Source organism: Bos indicus x Bos taurus, chromosome 10, assembly GCF_003369695.1.
Source record: "Bos indicus x Bos taurus breed Angus x Brahman F1 hybrid chromosome 10, Bos_hybrid_MaternalHap_v2.0, whole genome shotgun sequence".
Classification (NCBI taxonomy): domain Eukaryota; kingdom Metazoa; phylum Chordata; class Mammalia; order Artiodactyla; family Bovidae; genus Bos; species Bos indicus x Bos taurus.
Genome location: NC_040085.1, coordinates 102883552 through 102900376, shown reverse-complemented (window position 1 = coordinate 102900376; position 16825 = coordinate 102883552). Strand labels below are relative to the sequence as shown.

The following is a 16825-nucleotide window of genomic DNA, read 5'->3' as shown; positions in this document are numbered from 1 at the left end:
TAGTGTTGAGTTTTATGTCAGTAATCATCATTCATTGCTATTTTAAAATGAATTTTGTTCTTACTTAGGATATAACTCGTATTCTCCTGAAGGCCTCTGGAGATACCTCACAGCACGCCATGATTGGCCCAGCATTATCCTGTGGATTGGAGAATTTCAGACCCAGAGTAGTTATGCTTCACTTGAGCAGAATAAATGGCCACCTCTGACTGTTGATGTTGTTGATCAGAATACTTGTTGCAACAACTACATGAGAAATGAAATTTTAGATAAGCTGGCCAGGTATTGTAACTGTTGTTGATGTTTAGTTGCTAAGTCGTAGCCAATTCTTTGCGACCCCATGGACTGTAGGCCACCAGGCTCCTCTGTCCGTGGGATTTCCCAGGCAAGAACACTGGAGTGGGTTGCCATTTCCTTCTCCAAGGGATCTTCCTGACCCAGGGATCGAACTCACATCGCCCGCACTGGCATGGAGATTCGTAACCACTAGACCACTAGGGAGCCCTCCAGGTAGTTTTTAAAACTTAAATGTAAAATCATAATGCTTTTAGAAGATAGAGAAGGCTGTCTTCATGACCATGGAATTAGGGGGTGCTTTCTAAGAGGCTTGGTGTGGGGCAAAGGGAGACGACACTCCCTGAAACCAGGGGAGCTGCCTGGTGGGACTTGTGTCCCTCAGTGGACAGCGTTAGCCAGCCTGCTGCCACACGGCACAGAGTGCGCCAAGGCATCCCCATCCTCCCTTTTTCTCGATTCTTGTCTCCTAACGGGGATCTTCGTAGGTCAAGACAAAGCAAAGCAGAAGCCTGAGGGCACAGGACTCTTGTAGACCGTCCCACACAGGTGAGCGAGCCTCTGGGGACACACAGCAGGAGAGTAGAGCTTGGATCTGGAGGGGAAAGATACCAGCACACAGATAGTTCACAAAAGAGGAAGCATGCATGACCAGTAAACATTTGAGAAGATGCTCCTTCTTATTTATAGTCACAGAAAGGGAAATTTATTTTACAAAAAATCTAGGGACAATGACTATCAAAGGTAGAATAGAAAAATAAAATGTGGGATAATCATACAGTGGAACAGTGAGAACTATACAAGTGAAACTTAACAATGAAAACATGCTACAGCTGTAGTATCAACATGATAAATCACACAATGTTAAGTGGGAGAAACAAGGCAACAGCGTGTCCAGGATGTTCCATTCATATATGTCACGTTTGAAATAGCCAGAACCAAATATTATTAATATTTCAGGCTACACACGTGGGTAGTAAAACCATGTTGGTGAATGAAAGTAGGGAAACAGTTATCATGATAATCCGGATAGTGGTTACCTCTGCGGCAGAAAAGCTCGTGTGAAAGGGGAGGAGCACTCCAAGGACTTCCAGGTACAGCGTCCTATAATGTAGGTGGTGGCTATGTGGTGTTTCTCTAAACTGCACATAATACTTTCTTTTTGTACTCTTTTAATGGTACGTATGGACTTCTCTGGTGTCTCAGATGGTAAAGAATCTGCCTGAATGCAAGAGATCCAGGTTTGCTCCCTGGGTCAGGAAGATCCCCTGGAGAAGGGAATGACTACCCATTCCAGTATTCTTGCCTGGAGAATTCCATGGACAGAGGAGCCTGGCAGGCTACAGTCCATGGGGTCACAAAGAGTCAGACACGACTGAGCGACTAAAACTTTGCCTTTCATGATGTATTAACAGTAAACTTACAGAGATATTTAAATGCAAATTTCTGTTCTTTAATAGTTGGTCTGTTTAAGTTACTCTTTATTATGCTTTTAATCTCTTAATGATTTTGTCTGTATATTTTGGTGAATTCCTCAGTGTATAAAGCATCTAGCTTCAAGAGCCACAGTGGGTTGTACAGTTCTAGTCAAAAACAAACGGGAGTAATTTAGTTTAGGTTTCTGAAATATTTAAGATAATTGGAGACTCTGATTACTACCTTAAAATACTATAGTGGTGCAGAAACCTTTATTGGAAACTAGCAAAAGACATGTTTCAGAACATATTTATGGGGTAAGAATTGGCAGTCTTATTTGTAAATACTAGTTTTTAACTAGTTGAGATTACTTAGCAATGGAGATGGTCTGGTCTGCTCTGAATGTAGCAACTTTTTAACTTGCCATGTTTTATTTAAACCTTCCCAATAGGAATGGAATTTTTCTTACATCTGAGTTAGAAGACTTTGAACTCTTCCTTGTCAGACTAAACCGTGTTGGGGGTGTCATGCAGGATGCCCTCGCTGTTCAGAACTATAGGTCCAAAGAAGGATGGGATTTCCACTCTCACTTCATTCTCTATTGTTTGGAACACAGTCTACAGTATCTTCTTTATGTCTATCTTGACCATTACAAGTGAGTACTAAGAACGAAGCCTTCATGTTCCCTCTTTCCATATTACGTCTGAACATGACTTTTAGGAAAATACTAAGCATTCATGTGAGCAATACTGATCTTTTTGAAGTAGTTCCCCCCACTCTAACATTTGGTAACATCTTTCAGTTTATACTCCATTCAACTAAATGCTTATCGTGTGTTTTTTAGATGTTAATTATGTAATATCAATATTAACCTTTTAAATAATTAGATATATATTATTAACATTTACTAATTTATTAATATTTATTAATTTATTAATATTTAATGCTTTAACAGTTTAAAGGGAGGGAAGATTCTAAAGGTTAACTTGGACTTTCATACCAAACAAATGCTAAGAACTTTGACTTTATAGCCACTGCAAGGTATCTTCAGTTCAGTTCAGTTCAGTCTCTCATTCGTCTCCGACTCTTCGCGACCCCATGAATCACAGCACGCCAGGCCTCCCTGTCCATCACCAACTCCCGGAGTTCACTCAGACTCACGTCCATTGAGTCAGTGATGCCATCCAGCCATCTCATCCTCTGTCGTCCCCTTCTCCTCCTGCCCCCAATCCCTCCCAGCATCAGAGTCTTTTTCCAGGGAGTCAACTCTTCGCATGAGGTGGCCAAAGTACTGGAGTTTCAGCTTCAGCATCATTCCCTCCAAAGAAATCCCAGGGTTGATCTCCTTCAGAATGGACTGGCTGGATCTCCTTGCAGTCCAAGGGACTCTCAAGAGTCTTCTGCAACACCACAGTTCAAAAGCGTCAGTTCTTCGGTGCTCAGCCTTCTTCACAGTCCAACTCTCACATCCATACATGACTACTGGAAAAACCATAGCCTTGACTAGACGGACCTTTGTTGGCAAAGTAATGTCTCTGCTTTTCAATATGCTATCTTGGTCATAACTTTCCTTCCAAGGAGTAAGCGTCTTTTAATTTCATGGCTGCAGTCACCATCTGCAGTCATTTTGGAGCCCCGAAAAATAAAGTCTGACACTGTTTCCACTGTTTCCACATCTATTTCCCATGAAGTGTTGGGACCGGATGCCATGATCTTCGTTTTCTGAATGTTGAGCTTTAAGCCAACTTTTTCACTCTCCTCTTTGACTTTCATCAAGAGGCTTTTTAGTTCCTCTTCACTTTCTGCCATAAGGGTGGTGTCATCTGCATATCTGAGGTTATTGATATTTCTCCCGGCAATCTTGATTCCAGCTTGTGCTTCCTCCAGCCCAGCGTTTCTCATGATGTACTCTGCATATAAGTTAAATAAGCAGGGTGACAATATACAGCCTTGGTATACTCCTCCTATTTGGAGCCAGTCTGCTGTTCCATGTCCAGTTCTAACTATTGCTTCCTGACCTGCATACAGATTTCTCAAGAGGCAGGCAGGTCAGGTGGTCTGGTATTCCCATCTCTTTCAGAATTTTCCACAGTTTATTGTGATCCACATCTTAGACATGCTCTAAAGTTTATATTTAGATAGTCAGACATCAGTATATATACTTACCTAAGATCAACTGGTGGAATTGTATCTGTGGCCAGTGTTATTTGCTGTTGGGTCAGTAATAATAATAGCGGTAGCTCAGATGGTAAAGCATCTGGCTACAATGCAGGAGACCCAGGTTCAGTCCCTGGGTTGGGAACATGTCCTGGAGAAGGAAATGGCAAACCACTCCAGTATTCTTGCCTGGAAAATCCCATGGAAGGAGGAGCCTAGTAGGTTACAGCCCATGGGGTCGCAGAGTCGGACACGACTGAGCAACTTACGACTTGTGACCGTGAGTGAGCACTTAGACAGTGTATCTGGTACTGTTCTTAATGCTTTATGTGCATCATCTCGTTTAATCTTCAGAAACTCCCTGAGGTGGTTATTCACACCTCCATTTCACAGATGACGAAACGGGCTTTGAGAGGGACCCAGTGCCTTGTTTAAGGTGCACAGCTAGTAAATGGTAAAGTTAGATTTAGTTATATTTGATTCCAGAACCCACATTCATCTGCGAATGAGAACATTTTTATTTATTTTATGTAGTATAGGCTAGGAATTCAAGCAAAGGATGTATTTCTTGTTCATATCATTAAGGCTTACTTGAACACAGAAATATTTCCCCCAAAACTACTGGCAAGTGAGGGTTTAAAAGCCATATTTTCAGAGGCCCTGTTATGACCCTTAACTGCTTAGTCTCATCTTCTCTTGTAGTTATATAAAAATTTCCAAAAAATCTCTTAAGCTTGAGAAAGATCTTAAAGCACAAAGGTATTCTGATAATCTTACACAGAGTTGGTAAAATTTCGTCATTGTAGGAAACACTTTAAGTGATATTATCTCTGTCTCTAAAATTTTCTTTATTCCCAGATCATATGTAAGGCATATGAAAAACATACTATAAGACTGGGAGTATTCAGTGTTTACTTTTTTAAGTGCAAAGTTCTTTTTTTTTTTTTAATGCTAGATATTACCTGAGCAAACATGGTTGTAATTGTCTGTCTTACCCTTTATGTTAATCAGATATTTTGTGTGTTTGTTTTATATACAGACTTAGTCCTCCAAATTGTCCTTTTTTGGGAAAAAAAGAATTACATGAAGCTCACCCTTGGTTTGAATTTTTAGTTCAGTGTCGACAAGTTTCCAGTAATTTAACAGGTATGGGTGTCCTATGTTAAAACAGAAATTGCTTTAGATAAATAACCAGTCTTTTGAATGGAATTTAAGTTGTAAACTCTTTAAATAAGTCATATAACTGTAGACAAATATTTGACCATAATCTAGACTCAGGCTTTATTTAAGAAGTAGATAGGTGATATGTGGTATCTGACTCCTGTTTTAATTTGCATTTTTATTGCTAATGAATTATATATTTTTATGTGTCAGGCATTTATATTTTCTGCTTTGTAAAATAGTTATTCTGTCCATTTATCTGTTAGAATCAGTATTTTGGGCTTTCGTATGAGCTCTTTGTTGAAGACATTAATTGTTAGGTTGTTGTTTTTGTTTATTTTTCCCCTTGTTCATTACTACCTTTCAGTTTTCCTTGTTTCCATTCCCCGAATAGAAGTTTTTATTTTTATGTAGACATCTATTTTTCTTTCCCTTTGTAATCTGATTTCCTATTGCTTTTACGTTTGGAAAGTCCTTACTGTGGGTAGAGCTAAAAATTCATTTTCTTTCTTAGAATTATATAATTCTTATGTGTGTTTGAGTCACTGAGTCATGTCCTACTCTTTGCATCCCCATGGATTGTAGCCCTCCAGGCTCCTCTGTTTATGGAATTCTCCAGGCAAGAATACTGGAGTGGGTTACCATTTCCTTTTCCAAAGGATCTTCCTAACTCAGGGATTGAACCCAGGTCTCACACATTGCAGGCGGATTCTCTATCATCTGAGCCACCAGGGAAGCCCATATAATTCTTAGTTTAGTATTTCTCTCTCAAGGAGAAAAATGTACTTTCTTATTTTTCAGATCCCAGACTGATCTTCCAGGCTAGCCTTGCAAATGCTCAGATACTGATTCCCAGCAACCAGGCCAGTGTCAGCAGTATGCTATTGGAAGGACATACCCTCCTAGCCCTTGCTACCACAATGTATGCCCCTGGGGGCGTCAGCCAGGTATGGACAGCACTTTTACATGTTATAGCAATATAGGACTGATTATAAGTTTAGCAGAAATACTGTGGATCTTCTAGATCTCAGTTGATTTAAAATGTAACCACGTACCAGTATTTCATTAAAGAGTATAAAACAACAGTGAATTTTTAAGCTTTATGTCATATCCTCTTAAGTTGAAAGGAGATCAATACAGTCAGCCCTCCATATCCAGGGGTTCTGCATCCACAGGTATGGAGGGGGCGACTGTACTACAGCATTTTATTTGAAGGACTTGCTGCTGCTGCTAAGTCACTTCAGTCGTGTCCGACTCTGTGCGGCCCCATAGATGGCGGCCCACCAGGCTCCCCCGTCCCTGGGATTCTCCAGGCAGGAACACTGGAGTGGTTCGCCATTTCCTGAGGTCCTCACATTTTGGTTATCTGTAAGGGTCTTGAAACAAATCCCCTGTGGATACAAGGGGCAACTGAATGTTGTGTAGAGATTTTTTTCCCCCTTTATTTGCTCTCTGATAGCCCAGGTTTGTTTTTAGGATGGAATCAAGATCTAATTGCTCCTTGGAGTAAGTATACTTTGAATCTGTGGCTTGGGAATTATTCTCTATTATTTGACCTCTTTGAGAGCTAAAAAGGAAATCATAATTTTTAGCTACCCTTAGAAACTTTTTTGAGGAACCCAGTGAAAATTTGCCCATCTCTGCAGTTTTGAAAGTGTAGCATGGCTGGTTAGAGGGAACTTAAGGATGCTGCTGCTGCTGCTGAGTCGCTTCAGTCGTGTCCGACTCTGCGACCCCAGAGACGGCAGCCCTCCAGGCTCCCCCGTCTCTGGGATGCTAGCTTAATTTAATTCCACCTGTTTTAGATGTTGCAGTATATCTTAACTTCATGGTTACTTACTCCTCTGTTTTTAATCACTGTTAGAAGTTAGCCATAGAATAACTTGAGACCTGAGAGAAAGAACCTAAGAGTCATCTAGTCTAGTAGGTTTTTTTCTTTTAAAATATTTACTATTTAATATACAATTAAATATTTAATGTTTTAAAATTTTAAATATTGTAACAGAGCCTGTTTTCAAACAGATTTTCCTTATGCAGTTTGAAAGCCACTGGCCTAGCTGAACCTTCTAATTTTTTAGTTGAAGAAACTGAAGCCTGCCTGATACTAAGTATCCAGCCCAGGGCCAAACAGCTAGTTTGTCTTAAGTCAGAGCTAGAGCTGTTGGCCTGTTACTCCTTGCATCTTATGAAAAAAGGACTTAAATTTGGAAAAGAGAAAAACATTATTCTGTATCACATTATCTGTCTTTTTATTTAGGTTGTTCAGAATGGAGAAAATGAGAACTCTCTGAAGAAAGTAGATCCCCAGCTACTGAAGATGGCATTAACTCCTTACCCAAAGCTTAAAGCTGCTCTGTTCCCACAGTACACCGCCCCTAGTGTCCTGCCTCCCGACATTACACTCTACCACCTCATTCAGGTATAGTACCGAGACATTATCAGCCAGAGTGGAAAAGAGAGACCATTCTGGGTCTTCCAAGTAAGGTAACGTGTGCACGCTCAGTCATTTTCGACTGTGACCCCCGTGAACTATAGCCCACCAGGCTCCTTTGTCCATGGGATTCTCCAGGCAAGAATACTGGAGTGGGTTGCCATTCCCTTCTCCAGAGGATCTTCCCAACCCAGGGATCAAACCTGTGTCTCCTGCATTGGCAGGCAGGTTCTTGACTACTGTACTACCTGGGAAGCCGGAGTCTTCCACGTGTAGGCCATTTAATGTAGGAAATTACTTATACCGAATGATAGCAGAAGAGAGAAGCCAAGTGTGTAATGATGAGGCAACCTCAAAACTGACAAAGATGGATGTCATCAACACCCCTAAGGCTGCCAGAAAGGGGTGTTACTGAACCCAGCAATGGAGCCTCTCTGAGAGACACGCTCAGAACCAGGCTGCCTACTGGGGGCTTGGAAGAGAGTGTAGGCTGGAACCTTGTAGGAGATCCTCCAGAAAACACAGAAGGGGAAAGCATCTCAGTTTCTCCTCTCTTCCCACCTTTTCTCTCTCATGGCTAAATGTGTCTGGTAGCCAAAGCTCAGGTGAGTTTGGGAAATGCAGTTGTCCGGTTAAGGGCAGAGCACAGGAAAGGTGGAATTGGGTGGGAGGGCAGACAGGCACTTGGCCAGCGTACTGGTCTGCTACTCTCATTGAAAGCTGCTTCATGCTACCACTGATAAACTTCTATTTCTTCTCAGTGAATAGGGCTGTTCATTTAAGTCACCTTTTTCAGGACAAAGACTTCTTGAAGAATGTGAGAGAACTACAAACCCTGTACCCAGAAAAATTGCATATAATTTTGCTTATGTTCCCTGAAACCTATTGAGGGATCCTCAATTAAGAACACTTTCTTGACAGAAAACAACAAAATTTTGAAAAGCAGTTATCCTTTAATTAAAAATTAAATACTTTTTTTTTTAAAAAAAGAACACTTTCTTTTGATCATTTCTCACTTTAGAAGGCTTTTGCTTTTTTTCCTGAGTACAGATATTCTCATAGTGTCTTCAGTTAAACGTAAACCCTATAATCCTATAAAAATATAAAACCTCTTACTCTAATGTGAAAATTTTACAGACCTGTGCTACTAAAAATGTGGTGGTCCCCAGGCATACATGAGTCTGTGAACTACTTGTTGCTGATATGTGTCAGAGGTGTTTTTTGGTGTGTTTTTAATGTAGCAAAACTTTCTTGAAGAAGGAAGCAGTCAGCTAGATTTATATTTATCACAAGCTTCTTTTTTTCTTTTATTTATTTATTTTTTTTATTCAATTTTAATTTAAAAAAAATTATACATGTGTTCCCCATCTCATTGCAGAAATGAGATAAATGGATTACATAGATATAAGTGGATTACATAAAACATAAAAAATACATGTTTTACTACATAAAGTGGATCCCATCAGCCTAAAACGGAAGTGGTTTCCAGTTGTTGTTTGTTCTGTTTTTAGGTTGAAGCAGTTTGTTAGTCCTGTTGTTTTAGGGAAAGTATTCCCTCTTCACTAGACCGTAAGACTCTCCCTTCATTTAAAGTTAAAGCTGCTTTGGAATTCCCTGGTGGTCCAGTGGTTAGGACTTGGCACGTTCACTGCCATGGCCCAGGTTTAATCCCTCATTGGGAGCCCTAGAATAAATGAATGAATGAATTAAAGTATACTTAAATAAATAATCTAATACACACACACATACGTAAATAAAATTAAAGCTGCTCTTTTCCCCGCCACCCAAATCTGGACCTGATAGTTCTGTTGTCTCCTGTATGGTTCTCTGTCTCCTTCCCGCAGTCTGTTTACTGTCTGCTAAACCTTTGGCCTGCACATTTCAAACAGCCAGTGCTCCCTGCTCTCAGATCTCTGACTGACCTGGCCTTAGTCTGCTGTTTTTCTTTGGTGGTGGTATTGCTGCTTTGGTCCTCACATTGCTGTAGCCCGTGACCCAGCTGTCTGTTTCCCGACCTGCTGCAGCACACCTTGTATTTATGGTAGCGTTTTCTAGCCGCTTAGTCCTCTTGCCTTTGATTCCAAAGCATTTACAAAGCCCATTTTTACGTTGTAATTGTTGCTGGTTCTACCAAAAGACAGTAAACTTTGCAGACATAGTTTGAAATGAAGAGAGTCTTTAAAAGAAACATAGCCAGTTCTGTTTTTATTAAAGTAGAAAAATGTCTCATACCCTCTTTTTTGTTTGTAGCTGTTTTCAAAGAATTTATATCTAGAAAGATGAGAAGTTTTTAATTGCTGTGGAAGGGGAAGCAGACAGAAAGTGAAGCTCTTGCATATGATTTAGTTTACTTTAGAATCAGTTACCTTTTAACTCTGATTTGACCTCTCCCCTTTTTCAGTCATTGTTGCCCTTTGATCCTAGCAGATTGTTTGGCTGGCAGTCTGCCAACACATTGGCTATAGGAGGTAAGTCATTATGGATTCTTCTTGCTTTAGAAGCATTTCAGCAGTGTTGACAGTAGAGGATCATTTATGTAAAGCCAATCTAGTTTTCTCCCTCATACTTTCTATCTTAAAAATAGAAACTTAAAAAAAAAACTGTTGTGCTTTTTTTTAATTGAAGTATAGTTGATTTACAGTATCGTTTTAGTTTCAGCTGTACAGCACTGTGATTCAGTTATATATTCTTTTTCAGATTCTTTTCCCTTATAGGTTATTACAAAATATTAAGTGCAGTGCCCTGTGCTATACAGTAGGTCATTATTGGTTATCTGTTTTATGGCACCCCACTCCAGTACTTTTGCCTGGAAAATCCCATGGAAGGAGCCTGGTAGGCTGCAGTCCACAGGTCGCTAGAGTCGGACACGACAGAGCGACTTCACTTTCACTTTTCACTTTCATGCACTGGAGAAGGAAATGGCAACCCACTCCAGTGTTCTTGCCTGGAGAATCCCAGGGACGGGGGAGCCTGGTGGGCTGCCGTCTATGGGGTCGCACTGAGTCGGACACGATTGAAGCGACTTAGCAGCAGCAGCAGTATATGTTAATCCCAACCTAATTTATCCCTCCCTACCCTTTTCCCCTTTGGTAACTGTAAGTTTGTTTTCTATGTCTGTCAGTCTCTTTCTGTTTTGTAAATAAGTTCATTTGTATCATTTTTTTAGATTCTACATCTAAGTGGTATGATATTTGTCTTTGTCTGGCTTATATCACTTAGTATGATAACCTCTAGGTCCATCCATGTTCCTGCTGCAGATGGCATTATTTCATTATTTTTATGGCTGAGTAGTATTCCATTGTATGTATGTGTGTGTGTGTGTGTGTGTGTGTATATATACATATATATATCTCACATCTTCCATTATGTGTATGTATACATAAACATATATATTTTCTGCTGTGTGAGAGTGTTTGTGTATATATGTGTGTGTGTATATCACATCTTCTTTATCCAGCCACTTGTTGATGGACATGAAGGTTGCCTCCATGTTGTACATAGTGCTGCTGCAGTGGACATCAGGGTGCATGATCGTTTTGAATTAGTTTTCTCCAGATACATGCCCAGGAATAGGGTTACTGATCTTGTGGGAAGTCTGTTTTTAGTTTTCTTAAGTAGCCTCCATATCGTTCTGCATAGTGGCTGTTCCAGTTTACTTTCTCACCAACTGGGTAGGAGGATTCCTTTTTCTCTACACCCTCTCCAGCATTTATTATTTGATGATGGCCTTTCTGACCAGAGTGAGTTGATACCTCATTTTAGTTTTTTATAGATACTGAATTGAAAACATACTTTGAGTTAAAAGTCATGAGGTCACTAGTGCTGTACTTGCTGGAAAATGTAATATAGACCTTCTGCTTAAATTTTTCCCTTTCCAAAAATCCATGTTCACTTGCAGTATAGTATTAATATTATAAAGGTTAAAAGCGTAGGTGTTTTTAACATTAGACAGGTCTTGGCTCTGCCATGTAATAGCTGTATGACCTTGGGCAACTGATTTAACCTCTCGTCAGTTTTCCATGAAATAAGGTGAGTGACAGTGCCTTCCTCACGCGTCACAAGACTCATTTAAAAAGCCTTAGATGGTGAGCACCAGGTGTGCACACACTGCCATCCTCTCTAGACCGTAAACATTTCCCTCATTTTTTTGTGTGCCATTCCTAAACTCTGCTTTTTCTGTTTCTTTTTTACTTACTCATTTTGAGTTAGCTTTTAATATCATATTACCTGTGGTGCCTCTGCCTGTATTACTGTAAAGTAGGATTCAAATCCATACTTTTCACATAATACATACCCTATAAATATTTACTGATGTACATAAAAGTGCATTTTCTAACATGTCAGTTCTATAAGTTCAAATTTCGGTATATTGAATTTACCTGGTGTCTAGCACAGTGCTGGGCCTGTAGGAGATATTCAGTTGGTGTTTGTTCAGTGCAGGATGAGGTAGTGCTTACTGCATTTTCAAGTGAAAATACTCATTCTAATCTCTGTGAGGTTACTGGAGAGTAGGCAGAATCCCCTGTGCGGTTCTGATGGCTCCAACTCCACTCGTTAGCCGGAGTCCTGAAGTCCTGGTGAATATGGAGCACTCGACCAGGTATACTAGGGGAACTGAAAGGAAGCGAAGACCTGTTCCCTGCCTTGTTTTTAGAAATTTAAAACATATTTGAAGAAATAAAACACAAATGAAATCATTATTATGAAGATGTAATACAGATGTTTTAAATTGGAGGGTTGTATTTAACTAGAATGGGTGCTTCTTTTTTCATACGGTTTTACCACGGAAAATGACCATAAGGCAACTGCATGGTAATTTGGCTTTTGCAGCAGGTTAGAGAAAATTTTCCCTTATACAAAACCTCTATACTGGCCCCCCAAACCACTAAAAAAATTAGGGTCTTATTTGAATAAAAACTCAAGTTTGGGGACTTGCTTGTGGTTCAGTGGTTAAGACTCCACACTTCCACTGCAAGAGGCACGGGTTCAATCCCTAGTCAGGGAACTAAGATCCCACATGCTGTGCTATGTGACCAAAAAAAAAACAAAGACTCAGATTTGTTCATTTGGCTTTATGTGAACTCTGTAAATAATGGATGAATGAATGGTTCTACATGCAATTTTAAGTTATCAAAATCAATCTGCTCTTACAAAGAATACAGATAAGACGTGACAGTTTTTTAATCTCGAGGGAGGTGTAATTTTAAGGAATAGCTTTGTAAGATGACGGGCTCCTCTAAAGTCTTCAAATCTTTTTTTAATTAAGAACCTAGTCAGAATGTAAAAATTCCTTTGGAATTGCATGGGAGGATATAATTTTACTTCAGCTTTGAACTATGAAAATAAGAGCAGATGCACTGTTTTCCAGAAATGGTTCCTTACAGTTCAAAATGTTTTATCTCCTTTTTAAAATAGGTCTTTAGTGGTTAAGAAGCAATTAAAGGTTAGGGCTTGATAGGAACAATTATATCTTTTGACTTCATATTTCTCTAAAAAGAGAAAAAGTGTTTTTTTCTGCTTTTTCTATGGGCACAGAGGAACTTTGAAACACTCTGCTGGTCTTAGAAAGATGGTTTGATGTAGATAATAAGGTGCTCATGAATGCAACATGAGAAGCAAAAGTAGCTATAATAAAAGATTATTAGGGTATTAATGTGGAGAAAAGAATATTCTCAGTATTTTGGAAAAGGTACAATGCATTGGTCTTGTTGAATAGAGGATTCATATAAATATGATACAAAGGCATTCACCGTGTAATGAGCTGTGTGAATGAATTAAAAAGCTCTGTGTGCCGATTATTAACAGATTTTGTAGTTAAAGGGTTATTGCCAATGTGAACTTAAAGAATCATCAAATACAGAATTATAGCATCTAAAATAACAAGTTCAGTAGGTTTAAAACATACGTTTTTATGTGGCTTCTGAGGTACACATTTTTGTGTAAAATGAGGGCTACTGCTCCACATTAAAATAAAATTATTACATTTTGGTGGTTCACAGTGATACACAGTGGTACAAAGTGATGATCGCGACCAGTTTTCTTTCACCGTTGCCAAGTTAAGTTTTCCACATGCCGATCTGAAGTTAATCATGGTGAGGTGCAGAGGATTAATATTGCTTCACTTTCCCCCAGATGCAGCGAGTCAGCTCCCACATTTCTCTAGCCCTGACCTGGTTAATAAATACGCTGTAGTAGAACGTCTGAATTTTGCTTATTATTTACATCATGGGCGGCCATCATTTGCATTTGGTACTTTTCTGGTTCAGGAATTAACCAAGAGCAAGACCCCCAAGCAGCTGTGAGTATTTAAAATATAATTTATACTCTTAATAAAAAGCATATTTGTGTATTTTTATACATGCATTTATAAAAACCTACTGGAAACATACCACAGTTGGTCGTTTTATTTTTCATTTGTACTTTTCTGTATACCCTAGGAGTCTGGCACTTAATCTTACTTTGTGAATAGGAAAAAGATTAAAATATATTTTTAAATATCATAAATATATCTTAGAATCATGTCTTTAAAAATTGAACCAGGAGCTTGCCAAATGTTAGCAGTTTCAAAGAGGGAATTCTATAATTAGATGTGAATTCTGTATTTAAAATCTTGGTCTTTTATAATTCACTTTTGTAAAGCACAGAATTGGGAGGAGTACTTGATATAATCAGCAGCTAAATTCAGACTTAATATCTTAGTTTATTTTATAGGTAACTAATGCAACTTTATGGTAAAATATTCAAGTAAATCAGAGGATGAAAAGTGAAAAAAAATGTTTTGTCTCTCAGCTTCAATTCTATTGTACATAGTAAAAATAAGCATGGTTAACTTCTTGTGTATCTTTCCTCTGAATTTTTCTATTCATATAAAAGAACATATATGAGTCCTTTAAAATGCTTGAGCTTTATGATGTCACACTTTAGGTGCCATTAATTTTCTTGGTATTTTGTGTGAAAGTGAAGTCGCTCAGTCGTGTCCGACTCTTTGCGACCCCATGGACTGTAGCCTATCAGGCTCCTCCATCCATGGAATTTTCCAAGCAAGAGTGCTGGAGTGGATTGCTGTTTCCTTCTCCAGGGGATCTTCCCGACCCAGGAATAGAACCCAGGTCTCCCGCATTGCAGGCAGACGCTTTACTGTCTGAGCCACCAGGGAAGGGTAGTTTGTGTACATACTTAAAATTAATAAGATCACAGGTTGACAGTTTCTCATAAATTCTATTCCATGTTCCCCTGAATGAAGTTGGAAGCAAAAATTACTTGAACTATGAATAGGTGTTTTAGGCAAAGGTGAAATATAAAGGAATAGGGGGCTATGGAGCCAGAAGACAACTAAAAGCTACCAAGAACCTAAGTGGATGAGTACAGGGGGTGAAAAACAGCAGTGGGGGGACGGGGGAGGAAATCACAAAGTCCACAAGTATCACTGATGTAATTCCATCTGCTTTTTCTGGTGAGAAAAACGTTTCACGTGTTGATGTGATTTTTGATCCCTTTCTTTCTCAGGATCCAGCAAGTCGGCCATGAAGCCTATGTTTTAGGGCTCTCCTGTTTCCACATATCTTCGATAGGAGCCGCCTGTGTATGCTTCTTAGAATTGCTTGGTCTCGACAGCCTCAAGCTCAGAGTTGATATGAAAGTGGCCAATATAATTTTGAACTACAAGTGTGGAAATGAAGATGCTCCATACAACTCTATCAGAGAGTCTCTAAGTATAGCACCTTTATGTCGTTTGTTTTGTTTAAAGGACAAGAGACAAATAGGTGTAAAGCATTGAATTGTGAGTGGTTGGGGAAGAAACAATTATCTTCTGCTTCATCCTTTTTCTGCAGAATGTTTGTACTTTATCTCATTTCTTTGGGCCCTTTAATGGGTTTCTGAAATGTCTCTGGGCCACACTCTTCAAGTAGAAATGCCCTGGGAATTCCCTGACAGTCCAGTGGTTGGGACACTGATTTCACTGCAGTGGCCCAGGTTTGATCCCTCTATGAGGAACTAAGATTCTCCAAGCCATGCATTGTGGCCAAAAAAAGAAGAAATGCCCACTTCCTGACCGTACTTTTCTCTTGACCATATTTTGTTGTTTAAATTTCTTATAGCTGAAAAACTGTCTAAACTTGCTCTGGGTGAAAGGGCAACCATCGAAGAGTTACTTGTTCTCTTAGAAGAAGGCATATGGAGCAACATTCAGCAGCAGCAAATACAGAGGTTTGTGAGCTGCAACCCTCACCTCTTTTTCAGGAAACCTGACCATTCCAGTCTGTGTTTGCCTAGTGTTTCTTCTCTCAGATGTTTCTGCCAGTCCCCCTAGACCTTATCTTCGTCCTCATGGAGTACTTAGCGTACTTTAATGCATCTTGCCATCAGTAAAAGGAGAATGAAGATAATGATTCCTTCTTTAGAGAGGGTTCCCAAGAGGTGGAGAGGAGCTTTGCCTCTGCCAGGGCCCTGCTGGTCTGAGACATCTCCACTGTTAACATGTCGGAATCGGGTGCAGGATGGGTCTCACAAAAGTTGACTCTAAGTGATGTCCTTGATTTTTTTTTCTTGCTAATATATGTCAACTGATAATGGAAGGTGAGGTGACTGTCTTTCCACAGAAACCCCTCTCTTTACACATTGACGTCATCTTTCCTCTCTGCTGTCCACTGGGGTTGACCCTGCCACCCCAGCCCTGGGGGTGCACCATTCTCCTGTCCCTCCCTTCACAGACTGTGTGCTCAGCAGGTACCCTCCCCTTAGCGAGGAAGCCCAGGTGCCTGTCCGGCCTCCCTCTGACACTTAAAGAGAATCATGCAAGAGAATCAGGCACTCAGTTTCTCGAGGGACTGTTTTCTCAGTTCTCCTAAAGATGCTACATTACATAGCTGGTTTGACAGACACTTGGTTGGTACTGGTGTGGGGCGGTGGGGGGTGGGAAAGGAATTTTGCCAGTATGCTGAGAAAGCTGTTGAGCATTACGGATGAAAGTTCTTTTTTCAAAGCCTTCTAATAAATATTTGGTGTTTGTTGAAAGGCATTTTAGAGAATATACTGTAGTTAAATTTATTTTTTGCTAAGTTTCTAGCTCAAAGCTGTATTTTAACAAGTTCTTTCCCTCTTACCCCCATATCCACTCCCAATTACAGGTTATCCAGTGAATCCAGCAGCCAGTGGGCATTAGTGGTACAGTTCTGCAGGCTCCACAATATAAAACCGAGCACATCTTACCTTAGAGAATGTGCCAGAGCAAATGACTGGTTACAGTTTATTATTCATAGCCAGCTCCATAATCACCATCCAGAGGAGGTAAGCCACCGATTGTTCCTGGTTATTAAAGAAGACGAAATTGGACCACTTCTCAGAAGACAGTGTTCTTTCTGTTGT

At 39.8% G+C, this 16825-nt stretch overlaps 1 protein-coding gene across 3 annotated transcripts in view; it reads left to right on the top strand.

Moving 5' to 3' along the window:
- SPG11 (SPG11, spatacsin vesicle trafficking associated) overlaps positions 1–16825 on the top strand; it is a 76584-nt gene that overhangs the window by 25297 nt on the left and 34462 nt on the right. For all 3 annotated transcript variants that reach the window (XM_027552739.1, XM_027552740.1, XM_027552741.1), the window contains exons 15-24: positions 69–282; positions 2162–2365; positions 4907–5013; positions 5830–5975; positions 7286–7447; positions 9861–9927; positions 13592–13757; positions 14966–15171; positions 15559–15667; positions 16588–16747. In XM_027552739.1, the coding sequence (XP_027408540.1) occupies positions 69–282; positions 2162–2365; positions 4907–5013; positions 5830–5975; positions 7286–7447; positions 9861–9927; positions 13592–13757; positions 14966–15171; positions 15559–15667; positions 16588–16747 (1541 nt within the window). The remainder of the gene's footprint in view (positions 1–68; positions 283–2161; positions 2366–4906; positions 5014–5829; positions 5976–7285; positions 7448–9860; positions 9928–13591; positions 13758–14965; positions 15172–15558; positions 15668–16587; positions 16748–16825) is intronic.